The sequence below is a fragment of the Perissodus microlepis genome, chromosome 8 (assembly GCF_051167445.1).
Source record: "Perissodus microlepis isolate ML-2025 ecotype Zambia chromosome 8, ASM5116744v1, whole genome shotgun sequence".
Lineage (NCBI taxonomy): Eukaryota > Metazoa > Chordata > Actinopteri > Cichliformes > Cichlidae > Perissodus > Perissodus microlepis.
In genome coordinates this window covers 7,152,826-7,171,092 of record NC_140468.1, presented here as the reverse complement: position 1 = coordinate 7,171,092, position 18,267 = coordinate 7,152,826, and the positions used below count along the sequence as shown (strand labels likewise).

Below are 18,267 nucleotides of genomic sequence, written 5' to 3'. Positions count from 1 at the left end.
GTGAGCACAGCTGCCATACCTTACATGACAAAATTGCGCCCTCTTGTGGCAGAAAACCCTCATGTTCATCAATTGAGGTGATATAGAATGAATGAAGCATTAAAAAAAAGTATGTGGGTCTTACCTGCTCCGTAGGAGGTACTTGTATGGAATTTTTTTCTGCAGTTTGTTTGAAACTTTGCCTCTCTGGGGGATGCGTGTCGAGTGAAACAAGAGGAGGCGGAGGCTCGGGAAAAGTGTCAAATTCTGTGACGATTAGCTCTGGTATGGTGTCATATGTGGGTGGTGGGGGCAAAGGGAAATCCATATCCTCATCATGTGCAGAGGTCTGCTCTGCAGTATCATCCTGCGGTGAGATTTTTGACTCTTTTTTTTCTTTTATGACCTTTGGCACCAGATGAGGTTTTGCATACACTTGGGTGCTTTCAGCCTTTGGAGGTGCTGAGTTGTGCATTTTTACATTATTCAGAGTATGTACAAAGGTGCTGTTAGTCTGTACATCTGTCTTCACCTCTGGTAAGTCGTCACCGAAACCAAAAGTGGAGAAGCGGTAGGTCTCTTTTGGAACATCCTGAGATGATGGACGACTCTTTGTTGTCCCTTTACGTGGCTTTACGTTGGTCATATCCACTGGCTTACTAACAGTCAGACCCTGAGCTGAATTCAGCTTATTAGGACGAAGATGGTCTCCACCAGTGGCCGAGAGCTCCTCCACATACTGTGCAGGAATATAAAAGGGCTTGGTGTGCTGGTCTTTGCGAACGTGCCACCAGTGATCATTAGTCTTGGAGACCAGGATGTAACTTTCATTTGGCTTTATGGACACTCGGCGACCATCTTTCGCTGTGTACTCGTACTCAAACTTCACTGACACGTGCTCCATGCTCTTGTGCAGGGCATCAACTCCCAGTTAATGTGGACGCACAGGGAACATTTTGAAACTGGAAATAGAGGAAATGTGATGTTAGGGTGGGTGTCAAAAAGTGTTCAGAGTTCATTGCTTGTTTTTGTTTCGTGATCCCATTTTACGAGATTGTGTGAAAAATCTCTCAAATTGCCCCCCCCCCCACACACACTATATATATATATATATATATATATATATATATATATATACACATACATATATATAGAGAGAGACACAGATAGATAGATAGATAGATAGATAGATAGATATGTGTATATAGAGAGGAGACTATTTTTTGCATGTCTTCATAACACTTAAGTGCTTAGTGTGTGTTGGTTGTGGGCTTTTTTGCTTTGACACCCCAACACAATTGGTAAAAAGGAAATGAACTACTGCTTAGAATCATGGTGATGATGTTGTATTTCTTGGGGAAATACAACATCAGATGCACAACAACACATGACACCTACGCTGTGTCATTGTTTATCTGACAAACAGTCACAAAATGCAGCTGCAGTGCGTAAAAAAATTAGACACACTCTTAGGACTTCCTGCCAAGTCTGTGAAGGGTTATACGGCCATTTCCAAACAACACCATTCTACAGCAAGAGAGATTACTCACAAGTGGAAAAGATTCAAGACAGTTTCCCGTTTTCGCAGGAGCATGCTATCCCCTTAACACCTAGTGTATCATATTTGATACAAACCAATTTTTGTGCGCGTTTGAGACTTCTACATCATTAGAGTCATTTATTCTCTTAAAATACTTCCTCAATCAAATTCTAAGACATTTAAAAAAGGAAAAGAAAAGAAAATAACAAACAAATTGAAAGCCATATATAGAAATTAAATTTCAAGTAATTTTTGAATCAAATTTGTCAGATAGTTCAATAAACTCTCTAATTCGAATTTTCTGGGAATGAATTCAAATGTCCGGCTTTAAGGGCTTAAATATTAAAGTTCATTACAGTACAATTAGAAAAAGACTAAACAAGTATGCCTTGTTTGGAAGGGTTGCCTGAAGAAAGCCTCTTGTCTCTAAAAAGAACACAGCAACATGGCTTAGATTTGAAAAGTTACATCTGACCAAACAATATGACTTTAGGTAAAATGTCCTTTGGACAGATGAGACCAAAGTGGAGATGTTTAGCTATTGTGCATAGCACCATGTTTGGGAAAAACCAAACAAATGGGCACAAACATCTCATAACTGTCAAGCACGGAGGTAGATGGATGAGGATTTGGGCTTGTTCTGCATCCACAGGACTTGGTCACCTCACAGTCACTGAGTCACCCAAGAACTCCTCTGTACACCAAAGTATTCTAGAGTCAGATGTGAGGCCATCTGTCCAATAGATAAAGCTTGTCTGAAACTGGGTCATGCAACAGATCAACGCTCCCAAGCACAGCAGCAAATATACTCAACAGAATGGCTGAAAATGCGAAAACATTCCAATGGTCTAGTCAAAGAGCAGACCTCAAACTGATTAAGATGCAATGACGGGAGGGCTGTGTATAAACAGAAAGTGGGCCAAATTTTCACCACAATGATGTGAAAGACACAGAAAAGCATTCAAAAGCTGTTGACCTATTAAGTCTCTGTAGATTTCCATATTTTTCCTCATTTTGGATGAGTTTTTAATAAATAATGTGATATGGGTGCATTGTTGTTCATCTGAGGTTGTATTTCTCAAATTTTAAGACCTGATAAAAATAATGCTACATAGCTGTAACATCTATATTCTTTTTCTTCTTTCATCGAGCACTCAAAGCACTTGGACCCATGTCTGCCTGTCCAATAATCCATTCATGGTTAGTGTTTGACATTATTATGTTAATACTGATTTACCAGAAAGGCTAATGCAGTTCCAATTTAGAGTAATGAGCAAAAGGCTGGCAGAGATAAAAGCCTCTATGTGTGTGCGCAGAATTAGACAGGAAATGGAAGTTGCTTTCCATTTGCTGCAGAGCAACTTCAACCTAAACTTGAGCTTGAGCAGCAGACTGAGTAATTGCTTAGCCACAAAACAGGAAGCCTGCACCGTCCTCGTCTCAGCGTCAGGCAGACGTCACTCAGCAATCTCAGTTTGCCTGTTAAAGGCTATGTTTTTGCTACGGAGGACTCTGAATGTTTACTGCTTTTTATTATCTTCTGAAGCACATTTTAAACAACAAATTTAGTCATACTAAAAACAAAATAAAACCACAAAAGACAGTCGTATTGCTAATAGTGCTAGCCGTATTGTTAAAATCCTCATACACTGCTTTTTTAAAAGAAACTACATAATGCCAAATCATACATACACTGAAGGCACATAAAAATGCAAAATTATAAATAATGGGGGGGAAAAGTTAACCAACATGGGTAAAATTCTCATATTTTGTCTTCTGGCATATTTTAAAGTTCAACATTCAACAATAAAATCAAACCTAACCCTTGAATTTCACACTTCATAAGTTAAAATTGGTTTACTTGCCTCATCTCTGCCTCCCAGCATTCCCCGACAGTAGTTTTTCAGTCTCGCAGCCTTGAAGCGGCACCTAAGTATCTAAACAGCCGGAGCTCAACCTGCTGCTTACATGTATCATTTCTGCTCGTTTGCCTCCCTCTTATTTCCTGTTCTGTGTGCCTCTGCGAATGCACCGAAAGAAGCAAATGGTGAGGCATTATAGCACAAAAGCCACGAGAAATGGGAAGTCTGACTTTAACCACACTTCCCAGTGTTTTCTTTAAATGTGCTTTGTTTTCACAGAAAATTGCTCACAAAAAGCCAATGGGATTGTCCGACCAAGTGCTGACTCAGTCTGCCATAATATTTTGCAAACACTGTGAATAAATAAACATGGTAAACATAGAGTTTTAAGGACAGTTTAACTCTTTTCTTATTGAAAATAACAAATATAGTTTAATGTTTTATGTATGTAATGGGAATGCAAAAATGAAATCTTTTAAACTTAATAGAGTATGTTACCAATAGGACCATAAGACAATACTTTAGAAAAGCAGGGTAGTTATGTGTGTAGTTGTAGCTTCATGTGTATATCTTTAAAACCAAGTACGCCCTCTTCTGGAATTTTAGGTTAAATAAAATACACATCTAAGTCCAAGTGATGATTTCCTTACTTATTTATTTTGTCTTATTCGCAGATTTGGACTGGACTAAACTGTGAATCACTGAAATACTGCGGTCTCTCTTATAAACCAATTTAAACCGTGTTTATACAGAACCGAGGAAAGAAAAAAGACACGAGATCTGAAGTAGATCCAAGGCAATCACATTTCTGTGGATTACATTAGACACTGAAAACACTCATATCTTCATTTACGTTAAAAATACAGTCGGTGTCGGTTTTATGTTGCATATTTCCTTACACACGTGCTCAATATGGTAACAATAAAAATTAAGACAAAAACTATCTAGGTCTTCAGTGTGTGAAGCAATACAAACAAACCTTTAGTAAGGTAACACAGTTGTTAAATAAACGCCTGTGAATTTTTTTTAAAGGTTTTGAGTCTGTTGTTGAATGCATTTTAAAGTAATTTGTTGTTTTTGTTTAAAATCAGCATTATCAATTGCGTTAAATCCATCAGTTTTAATCTACTTTATATGTTGATTGCTTAGTTTGCTTCTGGTAAAGACATCTTGGAGAGGTGAGGCTTGTAATTATGAGCCATAATTTATATTTTTATTCACATTTTTGTTAACATTTGTACTAGAGAGAAAATTCAAATGTGCTCCTGAAAGATAAGAATTATTGTGTAAGTTCAAAGCAAGTCAAATTCGGGTGATATGGAACTACAACATTGCCGGTTAATACTACTTACTGATACAGACAGTTCCGCATTAAGTTCATTCAAACGTCGCGGAACGTTACTATTCTAAGCAACGTATAGTATTCTTTTCACAAGTACAGAAGCCCCGCGATAAGCAGGGCATCAAAAAATTAGTTATAACTCATATTGTTCCTCTCCACGGAAATCTTTAGTAAAAGGCGAAAGATTTATACGATCTGAAGAGAAACATGAGTGTACTACTGAATGTAGCGACCCGGGGAGGTGTGATTTTCCGACATACTCATTACACTCACGGTGTCGTTGAGCTGAACTCAAACGTGCATAGTTTGAATACTGTACTTATGGGATCTACTTTATATAAATATATAAAACACTTCATATATATTAAAAAAATCTATATGAATTGCTTTAGAGCGAAAACGTAGGTTTAAAAGGAGTTGGCGTACTAGGCCCGATGCATGATGGGTAATATTCTATTTCAGGCTAAAATACTGCACTCGGAAGCTTTGCTAGGTCTGTAACTGAGCAGAAACGATACTGTGACTAAATTAATTATTAAGTGATTACAAATAAGGAAAATAAGTGCAAAGAATAGGAAAAAGGTTTACGCAGGCGCAACATACTGTTAGGATGGGCTTTGAAACGAGAGAAGTCCTTCCTACTACTTCCGTCTTCGCACAGCTAACCGCCCCCCCTTTAAGTTAAACGGTTAAAAAACAAAACAAATAGCGTAAGAAACACTTTTAGCGATCAAAATCTTTTTTGTTTGATCCTCCAATGGAGACTCTGGGGTGTTTCCGGCCCTTCCTATCGCAAAAATATGAATATACTTTTCTATTTAGTTGTTCATTTGAACCCTAAAGAAAATCAATGTTTTAACTGCACTAATTTCAGCTTATGTCCTATGTACATGTCATTTTACGAACATAAATCCTGATTAAGCTTTGAGGTTATCTGCCTGTGTTACTGTTCAAGTATCACACAAGCACAAGAAAATCAGGGGCCCAGTACTTCAGTATGGAAAAAATCCAAGTAAGTGAATGGATAGATATAGATGAATAGATTTTTTTCCTCGAAAGAGAAATAGCTTCGTTAGCTTAGTAGATTAGTTCACCAAAATATACAAAAAATTATCCCAAATTCAGGGCGATGTCTTCTTAACAAAGTACAACAAATGAAATCAAATGCAAAATTTTCAGTAGCTCAGAAATCAAGAAAGGCATTAAGGGATGTCTTTAAACCTGAAATACTTGACCCAGTTATCTTCAAATTAATAGCAGTGACCTTTGCCTGACAGGGCTATAAATGATTTTCATATGCAAACTTTTTGGTGTATATTTAAACTGCGAATGGTTCATCACACTGTTAAGGTTTTTATTTCAAGTTTGTTGTGTAGTAAAGAACATAGAATAACTCCCAATTTAAAATAAAGAGTTTGATTAACTCTCAACACAGAGTTTTATTTGTGGCACTGTCTCACATTCTTTGTAATCATCTGAAAAAAACAATTGAAAAGTGAACTGAGTGAGTGGCTACTGGCATAATTTCCTTGTTTCAGTTTCCATCACCACAGGACTAAAAGTAAAATGTTAGAAGTACAACGGACGAACGGCAGTGTTGTGCAAATGCATCATCAATACTGACGTATTACAAAATACAGTTCTCAACATCAAAGTGGCATTCTGTGTGAAACACGTACAGCAAAATGATCAACTTGTGTTTTCATGCAGTATCAACAGCACTTTCAACACAACGTACTTACATTGGAAATTCTTCATCAACTTGTTAAGAAAAGTTAGAAATCAGAAACGGAGCTCTGTTGTAAACCTACCCTCCTTTTGCTTTTCCAAACAGGCTGATGGTGCTGACAATTTAAAGATCAGCAAAGACGTTCAGACTGAGCTCAACACCAGAATTACACGTAAAGAGGGCACCCGATCTCTTCTCCCCTTGGTCCAAAAGATTGATTGGTTTTACTGATGTTTTGGTCATCGGTTCAAATATAAATATAGTTTATTATTTTAATATAAAAAGAATAAGGCAGATTTCAACATGTTCATTTCCACATGGATTAGTGAGCCCGCTGTGCATTTTCCACTGTACACAAAGCCACATGATCTGTAAGAGTTTATTGCACAGAAGGCCAAGCTGCAGAAAAAGGGCGGAGCAGCTCATCTTCTTCTAAGACATTATCAAAAAGGACTGTAAAAGCTAATGACGTAAAAGTGTCCATGTGCAACTTCGCCCAACAGTTCATATGGCCTTGACATCGATAAGGTGGCCTTGCTGGGCCCCCTGCCGCAGGGCTTTGATCCCTTGCAGCTTGCGGCCATGAAGCGTGAAGCGAGACCAGGCCACCAGCTGGAGCAGGGCACAGGTGATAGGCACAAACACCAACATGTAGAAGCAGCCCAGGCGTAGAGGCGGATTCCCTGAGCTGGAGGCGACGTGAGACCCAGAAACTGAGTCCTTGACAGAATCTCTCTCAAAAATATCATAACCTGGGGACGACAAAATTAATCACATTAAATTTGACTCTTTTTTCCTGAAGCCATACTTAAATATGAAAACAGTAAGAGTTAATGAGGATCCTATTGATGAAAGAAACTAAAGTAAAACTAGTGAGGCAAAACAAAAACGTGTTACTAGGATATATTTTAAGAGCACGACTGGCATAAAGCGATGCTTGTCTAACAGGTTATATTTGGGGAAACTGGTTTGTTAGCCTTAAAAAACGCATCCAAAGAGGAAGTGAGCAGAGACCATAGAAAAGTCAGTAACATCCAGCTATGATGGGTGAATTCCTGCAAAGCTGGTGTCGCAATTTTCCTAACTTTGAGGCAAGTGACTGATAAGTACGTGGCTTGGCTCTGGATACACCCCCTTTGGCTTAGATCATTTTTCCTATTAGCAGAAACAACTACACTGACTCTGTCCAGTTAAACAACCTCATCCAAGTCTTAGTAAGAAGGTAAATATACATGTTTACAATGTTTTTTTTTCTTCTTAAAATGACATTAATTCTTTGTTGGCTGCCAGGTCACTTGTGCTGACCGTCCACAAATGGGCAAACAATTAATGCAAAGTTAAACAAGTCTGCAAAACAAGTGTAAAACAGATTGATTTTTTTTCCTATCCTGTTCAGGTTCTAGAAAACATGATCTGACAAACAAAACAAAAAAGCCACTCATCAAATCTTTGGCATTTACCTGATTACAAAAGCCTGTTTAATCAGGTAAACGCCAAAGATTTGATGAGTGGCTTTTTTGTTTTGTTTGTCATTTGCAAGATAAACTAACCACAAAACAGCAATTTGTGTAAACTGTCTAGTTCAACTTGTTGCGCAAGTCACACACATGTATTTTAACTCTAGTTGAACGCTCAAAACTTTATCAACACACATATCAACAGAGTGTGTGAGCCTGTAGTAATTTGTGTCAACTTCATGGGAATCACACATGAAAGCAGCGCCTTGGAGCAAGCTTGGAAAAACCTGTGTCCTCATGAGGTCCCAGGCTGAGAGTTTCTGTTTGTACCTGTGTAAACACAGAGCAGCCATGTGCCAATGAGCGGGGCGAATGTCTGCCCGGGTTTGGTCATCAAGGCAACCATGCCGAAGACGAGAGCAGAGGCGGCTTGCTGACGTCGGTTTACCACAAAGTCCTCATCCACCAGATCAGAAATCACCAGTTTCAGGAGTTTGCATGTCCCCTCGGTGAACACGCGGTTACTAGAAGATGGAGACGTAATGTTACAGCGTGGAAACATCAGCTGTAATACAGGTTATCATGCAAAAACCTTTGTTCAGAGCAGTCAGAGCATACTAAGGTGTGTCCAAGTATGAAAAACAGTGTATGAAATACAGTAACAACTTCATTGTTTTTAGCTGGAAAGTTTTAGTAAGCTTCACCCACAAGTTTAACCACTTTACCACAGCTGTGACTAAAATTATCAATGAGCTATGAGAGCACTCAAATGCTGTTGATAGCTATAAGAACAGCAAGACCACTAATAGTCTAAAAACTACATGAAAATCAATCGCTTGTGGCATTCAAATGTTATATGTGTATATGGGACTATACAGATAACACAAATATTATTTATTACAGTTAAGAGTAGACCAATTTCAGAATTGTGGCTAATTTCTAGAAACAGCATTTATAACCCCCCTCAAAAAAAGGGTCTCTGCAAATGGCATGCACAAAGGAATTCTGGGTTTGTGTATGCAGCTTTGAAAATGATAAACCGTTAAAAACAAGCACAAAAAGAACCAGCCAAACTGCCACACATCCATGAAGCGTGTGCAGATGTGTGTGCACGGCCATACCTAGCAATGAAGACACACAGCAGATAAATGTGGTCAGCCCCTGCTAGCAGCATAGCCACACTAAGTCCCAGTTTGAGCATAAATAGCCAGCGGATAACCTGGTAAACCCCGTAACGCTGGCACAGTGTCAGGAAATACAAGTTGTTCAGGTGTGGAGCAATATAAGAGATTCCTGTGTGGAGCAGAAGCACAGCTGCGTTAAAAATTATAACTAGAAAACAGCAGAAAAATAATTTGAGAGAAAGCGAGCAGAAAGCCAAAAAACCCCAAACAATACAAATAAGTAAAAATCTTGCAATTCATTCAAAGGTTCTGGTGCTACACATAAGTACAAAAAAATGTGTGGTAGCTTTTATTGTCATGTCTCAGATTTGGAATCACTTGCCTGAAGTGATCAGGCTTGCAGAATTAGTAACCACCTTTGAATCACTTCTTATAGACTAGCTTCAATGTTTTTAAGGGCCTCACTAACAAAAATATATTGCTCAAAAAAAATGAAATGCAAAGTCTGTTAAATTTCTGGGACATCAGCTTGTCTAGTTAGAAGCATAAACTGCTGTGAAACAATTTCAACTGCTTGGTTGCAAATTAAATTGGCAACAGGTCCACCAAAGATATGGCTCTCCAGACCATCACTGACCCACTGCTAAACTGGTCATGCTGGTTGATGCTGCAAGCAGCATAACGTTCGCCAAGCCTCTTTCATACCGTCTGGCCCTCATGCCACCCTCATGGAGTCAGTTCCTGAGAGTCTGATCAGAAACACGCAAATGAGTAGTTCACTGAAGGTCATTCTACACTTCATGTTCTTTCTTGATCAAAAGAGCAGATGTTGGCTTGTCTACTGGGTTGATGCCTGCCCAGTTCTCCTCATATAACAACCCTCTCCTGCTACCTCCTGTAAACTATCGTACAGTTAGTATTGTATAGTTATAATTATAGTATTGTTAGTTAGTAATTAGTACCCTTTTATCCCTTAATTTTTACAAAAATCTAGCATGTTATTTATTTTTAAATTCTAGTTTTATATCTCTTGGAGATATATCTTTTATATACTTATAAATGCACCATGGGGAGGCTTGGGGTGAAACAGCATTTCGGACAATAAAGCTCTTGAATCTTGAACTTGACACAGCAAACCTGATGTGCATGTGCCATCCTAGAGGAGCCAGCCTCTGTGTGCAAGCTAAATGAGCTGCAGGTACCATCACATGCTAACTGAAGTGTCAAAGACACCAGGAAAAGCAAAACTGGAGAAAAATCAGTCAGCATATAAGGAAAGAGCACTCCTCTGTGGCCACAAGGTGCAAAATCATTCCCTTTGTGGGGTTGTTGCCTTGTTTTTGACTCTCCAGGACACATGTTCTCACTTGAGTTTGAATCCAAGCAGGTGAAATAGATTCACAGTGGTTCATGCTTTCTACCTAGACAGATGAATTTCCCAGAGGTTTAACTAACTTTGCGTGACACTGAAGATCAAGTGCTCACTTCATTCTTTTCAAATGAGTTTCTTCTTTCATATAATTGTTTAATTTTTTTTTTGTTTGTCTGTCAAAGCAATCTGCAAACTATTTTCTTAGGTGCTTATAAATAAAGGTTAATTATATATTTTAATATACCACAACTCATGGTTTAAAAGTATACATTGCAGTGTGTTTTCCAAGCATTTTTTCCTCACATAACAGTGTTAAACATTAAAATAACTTCTTTATTTTAATATTCCTATTGGTAACTTCCTATTCACTAAAATTTAAGTCACTATATCAAATATATAATTTCTTATCTCTTGCTGTGCAAAGCATCCATTACAAACACTTGTGTAAATCATTTACTGCATCTCAACTGGATCTTACCAAGTAAAATTGAACCCGTAGAGGCAGAGATGTTGTCAGATAAGAGATGTTCTAAGAAAAGAGGGAAGAAGTTGCTGTTGAAGTGGCAGTGAAACACCTGCAAACAGAAGCAGAAGTGACAGATAAACAAAGATGATTATTTTATTCTAAATTAAAAGTAGTTTGTTGCTTGGACCTGTAGCAGTTTTCTTTAATTAAACACCAAGAAAACAAATGAAATGTTTTCTGATTTTAGTGCGAGCAGGAAAACCACATATATTTAGCTAATAATATTAACTACGAAAGTTCAACAAGTGTCATTTACAAGAAGGGCTGCACTTCATGTGGAAAGACAAACACTGGAGGGCAATCTAACTTTTATCTTGCATTGTCTATCGTTAATAACAAGAACAAACTCACTAAGACTGTAAAGGTTTGTACTAAGATTGCACGTCAAAAACAAACATGGGCTCACACGGCTTTAAGACTTTTAAAGGCTGACCTGAATCAGGTTCATTGACACGAACCACATGAAGTTCCTGTGTCTGGACAGCTGCTTGAGATACTGTCCAATAGTGACAGGTTTTTCCGGGTGGTTAAGTGGAGCATGGCCAACGTTTAGTCTGTGATAACAAACACACGAAAAGATGTGAGAAAGGAGAAAACACAGTATGAAAATTTCTGATATTATTCATACTTTTAAATTCTTACTCTTTGAGTGCTGATGCATCATCTTGTTTTGGATGGATTTCCTTTATAAAACGGCGCTGGAGCATTCGAGACACTAAGAAAAACCCCAAGACGGAAAAAGCTGCCAGAGTTACACAGAAGATACGGAAGGAGTAAAAGTCCTCTTTATCCCAGAAAGAGTAGGACAGAAAGACGGAGAAAGACCCCAGAGCGCTGAACACCGAGCAGTGAAAGTTGAGGCGTGTGCGATCGGTGGCAGATACAGCGAGGTCCGCCAATAGGGCGCTGTGGTGGAGATCCACCATAGTGAGAAAGCCATCGTAGAGACACAGGCACAGCAGGAACTGCAGGCCTGGACTGGCCCATGCCACCCAGAAGGCCAGGAAGGACAGAGCGAAGAGAGGACCATTTGTGGCGAGGGCCTTCAGACGCTTCAGCACCACCTCTGGATTTGTGATCTGAGAGCCGACTCTGGGTGGAAAAACAAAACACATAACAAATCTTTAGACACTTTTGTGATAATTAACCAACTTCCCTGGTACAGACAGACAGGTTATTGCAGACAGCCCCGTATATCATGATGTCAAGCAGCGGAGAAATTCTTAAAATAAAAAAGGGAAAAAGTGCGTATCTCTGGCATAAAAAACGTGTAGTTGTATTAAATGTAACAAACTTCAACAGAATGATGTGACCAGCTTTATAACATCACCGTCTTAGAACAACACAGAGAAGGTTTGCTTAGTGATATAACAGTGTAAACACAGAAAGCAGACAAATGTTTGACAAAGTGCTCTGATGGCGTCAAACACTCGGGTGTGTATGAGTGTCTAAGAGATACTTGGGCGGTATGGGTGGGAAATGAGAAGCGATCAGAGTCCGAATGAAGATTATATCTGGAATTTTAAGATCATTCTACAAAGATGACTTTATGTTGTTGAATCAGGAGTATCTCTCCAAGTTCGAGGCAAGTAGATGAACTGTGCTGACACATAACAAGAACTATGAGGTGTCTCTTCAGAGAAAGATGTGCAACCGACAAAAATATCCCAGAAAGAACTAAATCCTATTGCACAACATTAGTGTCTCTTCCAAATGACTCCAACTACGTAAATGACCTTTTTTTTGAATATCTATTGTGTGTGATCGCGTCCACATTTCTAAAGCCTGTGCAAACAGTTAACTTGTTTTTCTGCAGTCTTTTACACATTCATAAACAACTATTTACAACTGTGTTTGTTCCACAAAAAGTAGAAGAAAGTAAAGATGCAGATACTCACTGAGGAGAGCTGAGAAAGGCGCGGTCACTCAGCCAGCCGAAGAGAGGGTCATTCAGACTGTTCCAGATAAGGAAGACAGTCTTTGGAGCAGCAGAAAAATAATGTTAAATAAAAATCAGTGGATGATATCGCATACAGGATTACCATTAATCTTAAATTGGTTCCAATATAGAATCTGTTCTTCTGTGTAGTTTCAACCTTATTGTTTTGCCATAATGTATTTTGTTTCATTTAATTTAACTATTTGCTTTTATTTATGCTTTTGTCTTATTGGTTTTATTCGGTGTTACAGCAGCACAAGACAATGTGTTGTGTCCAATGACAGTAAAAAAGACAGATGTAGCCACCATGATGTCATCCATTGGTTTGTGGAGTCCTGTTATGAAACCTGAAGCTTTTCACTATCTAAGAGGTGGATCTGGCTGTGATACTGCTGGATGTTCACTGGTTAATGACTTTTCAATCACATGTTGTTAGCCAAGTCTTCAACTTACTCTGGATAATCCTCTTTTCTGACAACAAAAATGGCCAAAACATACAATTTTGGATTTAATTTTGTATTCAGTCTGACCTGAAATGAGTGATTGAGCCCATAAACTCATCACGAAGGTGTTCATAGAGTTACGGGGCAATGGTGCTTTTCCCATAAACTTCTATAGGACTGAAAGTTATTTTGCAACCACAGGTTATCGCCCCTGGTAGCATTAATAATAAATACAGGTTTAAGGCCATGTTGTTTTCCCTTTTAGACCCAGAAGCTACTATCAGTAAAAGAAAGATCCATTTTTCACTGTCCAATTTTAGTCTCATGAAGAGCTGACAGACTATAAGATAAATAAGTTATATTTCATAATGAAGATTTCTGTTTTTCTGGTACAAAAAAAAGGTAATTAAATAACAAAAGCAAAACGATGAGCACACTCTCAGCGACACTGGACTGGTAAATTAGAGTTGGATTTCTAATCTGAATTAAACGTCTAAATTTAAATCACGTGTTTAATCTCAGAATCACAGTTTGGGGCATTCTTTAGACTCACCTCTCCCACCCAGAAGGAGATTTTATCGATCTTGTAGATGGAGACAAACGTCTCCACATAGTAGAGCAGGAACACATTGTGCAGGATGGATGTAAACAGAGCCAAAGAGCCATAGAGCAGCGCAGTAGAGAGGACACCTTGCCAGCAACCCCAGACCCTTGTGCCCATTCTTCTTTCTCAGTCTCTCTGCTCCGTCTTTCTTTTGTGCCGAACAGCAGTCATTTCACAGCCTGGCCGCCCCAGGGTTACCACCTCATCATAACCTGGAAAAAATAAAACAAACAAACCACACAGCACAAGTAAATGCATTTAGATTTGATAAAAACATAGAACAGATAAACTGTATTAGCTCATAACGTCACATTTTTGAGCATTACCAGAAATTGCACTGCACCTTTTTAACAGTTAAATCCCAGCTGAGCACACCAAAATAATATTAACATTCCTGTCTCTGTCTCCCCACAGAGTCTGAGCAGACCAGGAAAAAAGTGCTGTTTTCAAAGCAATGGTGCACTAGGTACTCATTAAAGTTAGTTAGGTTGTGGTACACTGTTCCTTTCCTCTATGAGCACACGCCCAGCCGACTGAGAGTAATACTACTTCTCCCGGCCAAATATGACCACTCCTTTGAAAACTCCATCTCACTTACCTCATAAAAAGCTGACCAAAAGAACAAAGTAAACATTTCAGGATGAGTATTTTCACTGCTGTGTTGCCCTTGGGTGTCATATTCAAAACTGAAGTGTTGCACTGTTTATGCTATTATAATTACAAAAAACTTTCAGAAAAAAGAAAAATTAGCTTGAAAAGGAAGCATAATGAGCTTCTTTCATCAATACAGATATATATAGACCTTAATACAGACTTTGCATGTACATGCAAATTTACTGTAGGTCTTAGGAAATTTTCTTTTTGGCCACCTTGCGGGTATCAGTGCATCCAAATCGCTGTATACAATCTACATACAGTCACACCCATATTTCTATATAAATTAACATGAGGTATAGAGGAAAACTCAGTGGTGTTTTCCTAAGAAAGAAGTCTGTACAGTTCAAATAGACCATATGTTGAAGGTTCATGGATAGAGTGAAAGAGGAGAGCCTTCTTACACCAATATGTAAGAAGGATGTCACAGGTACGGACAGGAGTGAAACGTGTGAAATGCTGTGGAGGTTATGTCTTGGGGATGAATTTCAGCTTGAGGTTTTGGAGATCTTGTTAAAATTAAAGGATTTATGCACACAGGAAAGTACATATATTGATCTACTGTGCAATATCATTTGGAATGCACTTTTTTGACAACAGCTTCATTTTTCCAAATGACAATGATCCTAAATACACTACCAGTGTAGTAAAAACATACCTGGATAAAAAAAGAAAACAATGGAACACCATCAGACACGGACTGGGATCAACATTTCCCATTTTTATGGAAATATATGAAGAAATGAGGGACTGCTACAGCGCTGCAATTTAAAGATGCGCTAAAATATTCTAAGACAGCCTCCTTTATTGGTTCATAAAAACAGTCTGAGGAAGTTCTCAATGTGTTTGTAGACTACAAACAAATTCAGTACCTTCACGCACACATTGTGAATGAGGTCCAGAGTTTCCATGTTACACCCCTTTGTGAATTACTGTCTTTCAATACAGTGAATGCAAATCCTTTGTTGGCTGTTCTATTCTCATGTCCCGAGTGCATTCTCATAAGCAGCAACCCCAGGGAGAAGAATTTGCTTAAAAATACCAGTAAGCACCTCTCACTTCATGCCTGACTGCCACAAGCTCAAACTTGCACTGATTACATCCTGTCACGTCTTCAGTGGGGGAGAAAAAAGTAATAGTTAAAAAAAAAACAAAAAAAAAACAAGGCGATATGATACTTTCCATCAGTGTACTGTCTAGGTACAACCAAGATAAGTGGGGCAACCTCAGTGGAGTGTAACAAAGAGCTCCCTATCAGATCCAAGCAGGTAAAAGCGGGATATCTTTAACACTTGTGCATCTTACCAAAACAAAAGTGGTGTACTTTTGCAGATGATAGTGCCTGACAACATCTACAAATATCCCATTCATGTCCTCTAAGGCACGGCATATTTACCAACTGTTTTCTCCCCACCTGCAGGGGAGCCCACCTGTTGTGTTTACAGGACATCACAGATGTTTTTTAAAAGAGATTACACCGCAATTTCACCTCACACTGCAGACAATCATTATAAACAGACTTTACAACGGTGTTATAATGGTTAGGTTAAACTGCACACAATATCTTCCTCATGTGACAAACACGTATTCAAACAGTTTTATAGCCTCCCGAGCTAGTAAAGAAACTACAAAATGAAGAGGAAATAAGCCCACTGACTAGTAGTGACTTAACTTCTTCTGCTAAATATACGACAGACACAGAAAAGGCGGCGTTGCTGCTCTAAAAAAGACATTTAACTTACTATCAGTAGCTTATTAGCTCATTCACAAGCTCGGCTCTCGATTGAACTCGCTCATATTACAAGTAGTAACGCACATGTGTAGCAGCTGATCGATTAAGAGCAATACTGGAATAAGCTCTTATCTGGGCGTTAAACGTCCAGCTAATCGATAGCGCTAGCATTAGCTAGCTGGTTAATAATAACCTTATCGAGCTGCCAAGCAGGAAATTAACATATTAAGAACTGGCTTCAAGTGTATTCACGACAGAGTACAGACCGGGTTACGTACCGTTAAAAATGTGTTAACCGAAGAGAATAAAGCGTGTTTGGCTTCGTGGGAGGTTAACGTGTTGGCTCAGCAGCTGTGTCTCAGTCCCAGACAGAGAGCACGTCATGACAACAGTCCGTACTCACACCGGTGACGACTGCTCCGGGTTTGTGAAAGGGTTTCCCAGCACTGGAGGCACACTGATAAGAGCTGCAGCGCCACCCAGCGGCACAACGACCAGATGCACTTCTGAAACATGTTCAGGGACAGGGAGCAAGCATTGAAGCCAACTTTGGATTCCAGCATAACTTGCAACGAGTTACATAAACCTGGCCCAAAAGTTTGTTGGGACCAAAGCAGCTGTTTTGATGGCATGCTTTTTTTTTTTAAATGTAGTATTTAGACATATCATACATCAATACACGGGCACAGAATAGAATAGAAGTAATTACAAAAAATATATATAATTTCACAGAAAAAGTATCTGATATTAAATTGGAAATGAAGCAGTCAAAGCTTCTTCACTTAAAAAACAAACAAACACATTATTGTTATTATTATGTTTAAATAAGGATTACATCTTAAATGTCCAACACACCTGTTGTTGTCTCCTTCCTATCTGTCTGTTTCCCTCAGAGAGATCCTCCTTTCCCTCCTTTCAGTGCCACTTGCCAGCAGGCCTACCACTTCTACAGTATGTGTTGCACGTAGATTTCAGATTGCTCAGGAAAAATATGCTTTGTGATTCATCACCCCTCATGGGTGAGGGGGTTGAAACATGACATAGGAACAGACCAACCGACAGACATGACTGACTGGGGAAACACACAAGGGGAAGAAAGCGAAGCCAGAAGTGAACAAGGGGCCAAGGTAACTTAAGAGGAGAACAAAAGGACTAGACAGGGGACAGAAGGAGACAAACAACAAGCACACATGAGACGGAGACACCAGGGAACACAGAAGAGAACAAATCAGGGAAGATGAGACAAAGGGGAATACAAACAGGCACAGAAGCAAAGAAGGACAAAAGATTACCAAAATGAAACAGGAAATCATCGATACTGAGACAAGGACTTAAACACACAAACATCCAAGACAAAAGGAGTAGACAAACATGGGTATCAGGGACCAGGCAACCAAGAACATACAGGCTCAGGTATAACCTTCACAAAATGGGTTTTATTATGCCCCCAAAAAGGCAAAATTATTACAAAAATTCTAAACAACAACAGAGACAAACTATTTTAAGAAGTAAGTGGGCCCATAAAAGAGGCCAACTAAAACAAAATTCTACTAAAAACACTTAACAAAACACCATAACTCAGCAAACTGACCTCCCCAAATGAGAGACTACTCCTGTTATATATTAAGTGAATGAACCATGGTATACATCAAAGGTGGAAACCACAGAGACAATAGCTAAACATAATACAAGAAGAAAGCCCATTCCCCCCTTGTGTGGTCACAACAGCTGGTGAAGTCTATTTTATTGACCTCTGCATTTAAACCAGCTCCACCCTTAGCCTTCTCCTTTACTCAAACCAGGAAGGATTTGAGCAGCAGCCAGGTAACTCAAAAAGAAGAGAAAATAATTAATACAACATATACGTACAACATATAGTACAATAACAAACAATACAAACAGATTCTATGCTATTGCTTGCACTATGGCTTGCTGCTGTCATGTATTACAAACTACCCAATTTA

General features: G+C 38.9%; 2 protein-coding genes and 1 non-coding gene across 4 annotated transcripts in view; all 3 read right to left on the bottom strand.

Moving 5' to 3' along the window:
- Positions 1 to 3,514, bottom strand: part of arhgap27 (Rho GTPase activating protein 27) — a 31,545-nt gene extending 28,031 nt beyond the window's left edge. The window contains exons 1-2 of one of the 2 annotated variants that reach the window (XM_084937259.1): positions 3,385 to 3,514; positions 125 to 941 (exon numbers count right to left, since the gene is read on the bottom strand). In XM_084937259.1, coding sequence (XP_084793385.1) covers positions 125 to 883 — 759 coding nt within the window. In that variant the 5' untranslated portion in view covers positions 884 to 941; positions 3,385 to 3,514. The remainder of the gene's footprint in view (positions 1 to 124; positions 942 to 3,384) is intronic. The other variant, XM_084937260.1, reaches the window with a different exon arrangement.
- A 1,309-nt stretch (positions 3,515 to 4,823) lies between these two features.
- LOC146381291 (U5 spliceosomal RNA) lies at positions 4,824 to 4,938 on the bottom strand. Its single transcript, XR_014801238.1, has one exon. It is a non-coding gene; the product is annotated as a U5 spliceosomal RNA (small nuclear RNA).
- Positions 4,939 to 6,123: 1,185 nt separating this feature from the next.
- Positions 6,124 to 16,751, bottom strand: slc68a1a (solute carrier family 68 member 1a). The gene is made up of 9 exons (XM_084937256.1): positions 16,582 to 16,751; positions 13,867 to 14,129; positions 12,830 to 12,909; positions 11,574 to 12,023; positions 11,365 to 11,485; positions 10,884 to 10,980; positions 9,031 to 9,202; positions 8,240 to 8,433; positions 6,124 to 7,204 (listed from the first exon to the last, which is right to left on the bottom strand). Exons 2-9 carry the CDS (start codon positions 14,032 to 14,034, stop codon positions 6,957 to 6,959), a joined length of 1,530 nt encoding a protein of 509 aa, XP_084793382.1. The 5' UTR covers positions 14,035 to 14,129; positions 16,582 to 16,751; the 3' UTR covers positions 6,124 to 6,956.
- Positions 16,752 to 18,267: the final 1,516 nt, after the last annotated feature.

Coding starts and splice junctions, on each gene's coding strand:
- slc68a1a (XM_084937256.1), bottom strand. CDS start 14,034: ATGGGCACAAGGGTCTGGGGTTGCTGGCAAGGTGTCCTCTCTACTGCG. Junction 9,203..10,883: donor TACGGGTTCAATTTTACTTG/GTAAGATCCAGT, acceptor TGCTCCACACAG/GAATCTCTTATATTGCTCCA. Junction 8,434..9,030: donor CTGTGTGTCTTCATTGCTAG/GTATGGCCGTGC, acceptor TCCATCTTCTAG/TAACCGCGTGTTCACCGAGG.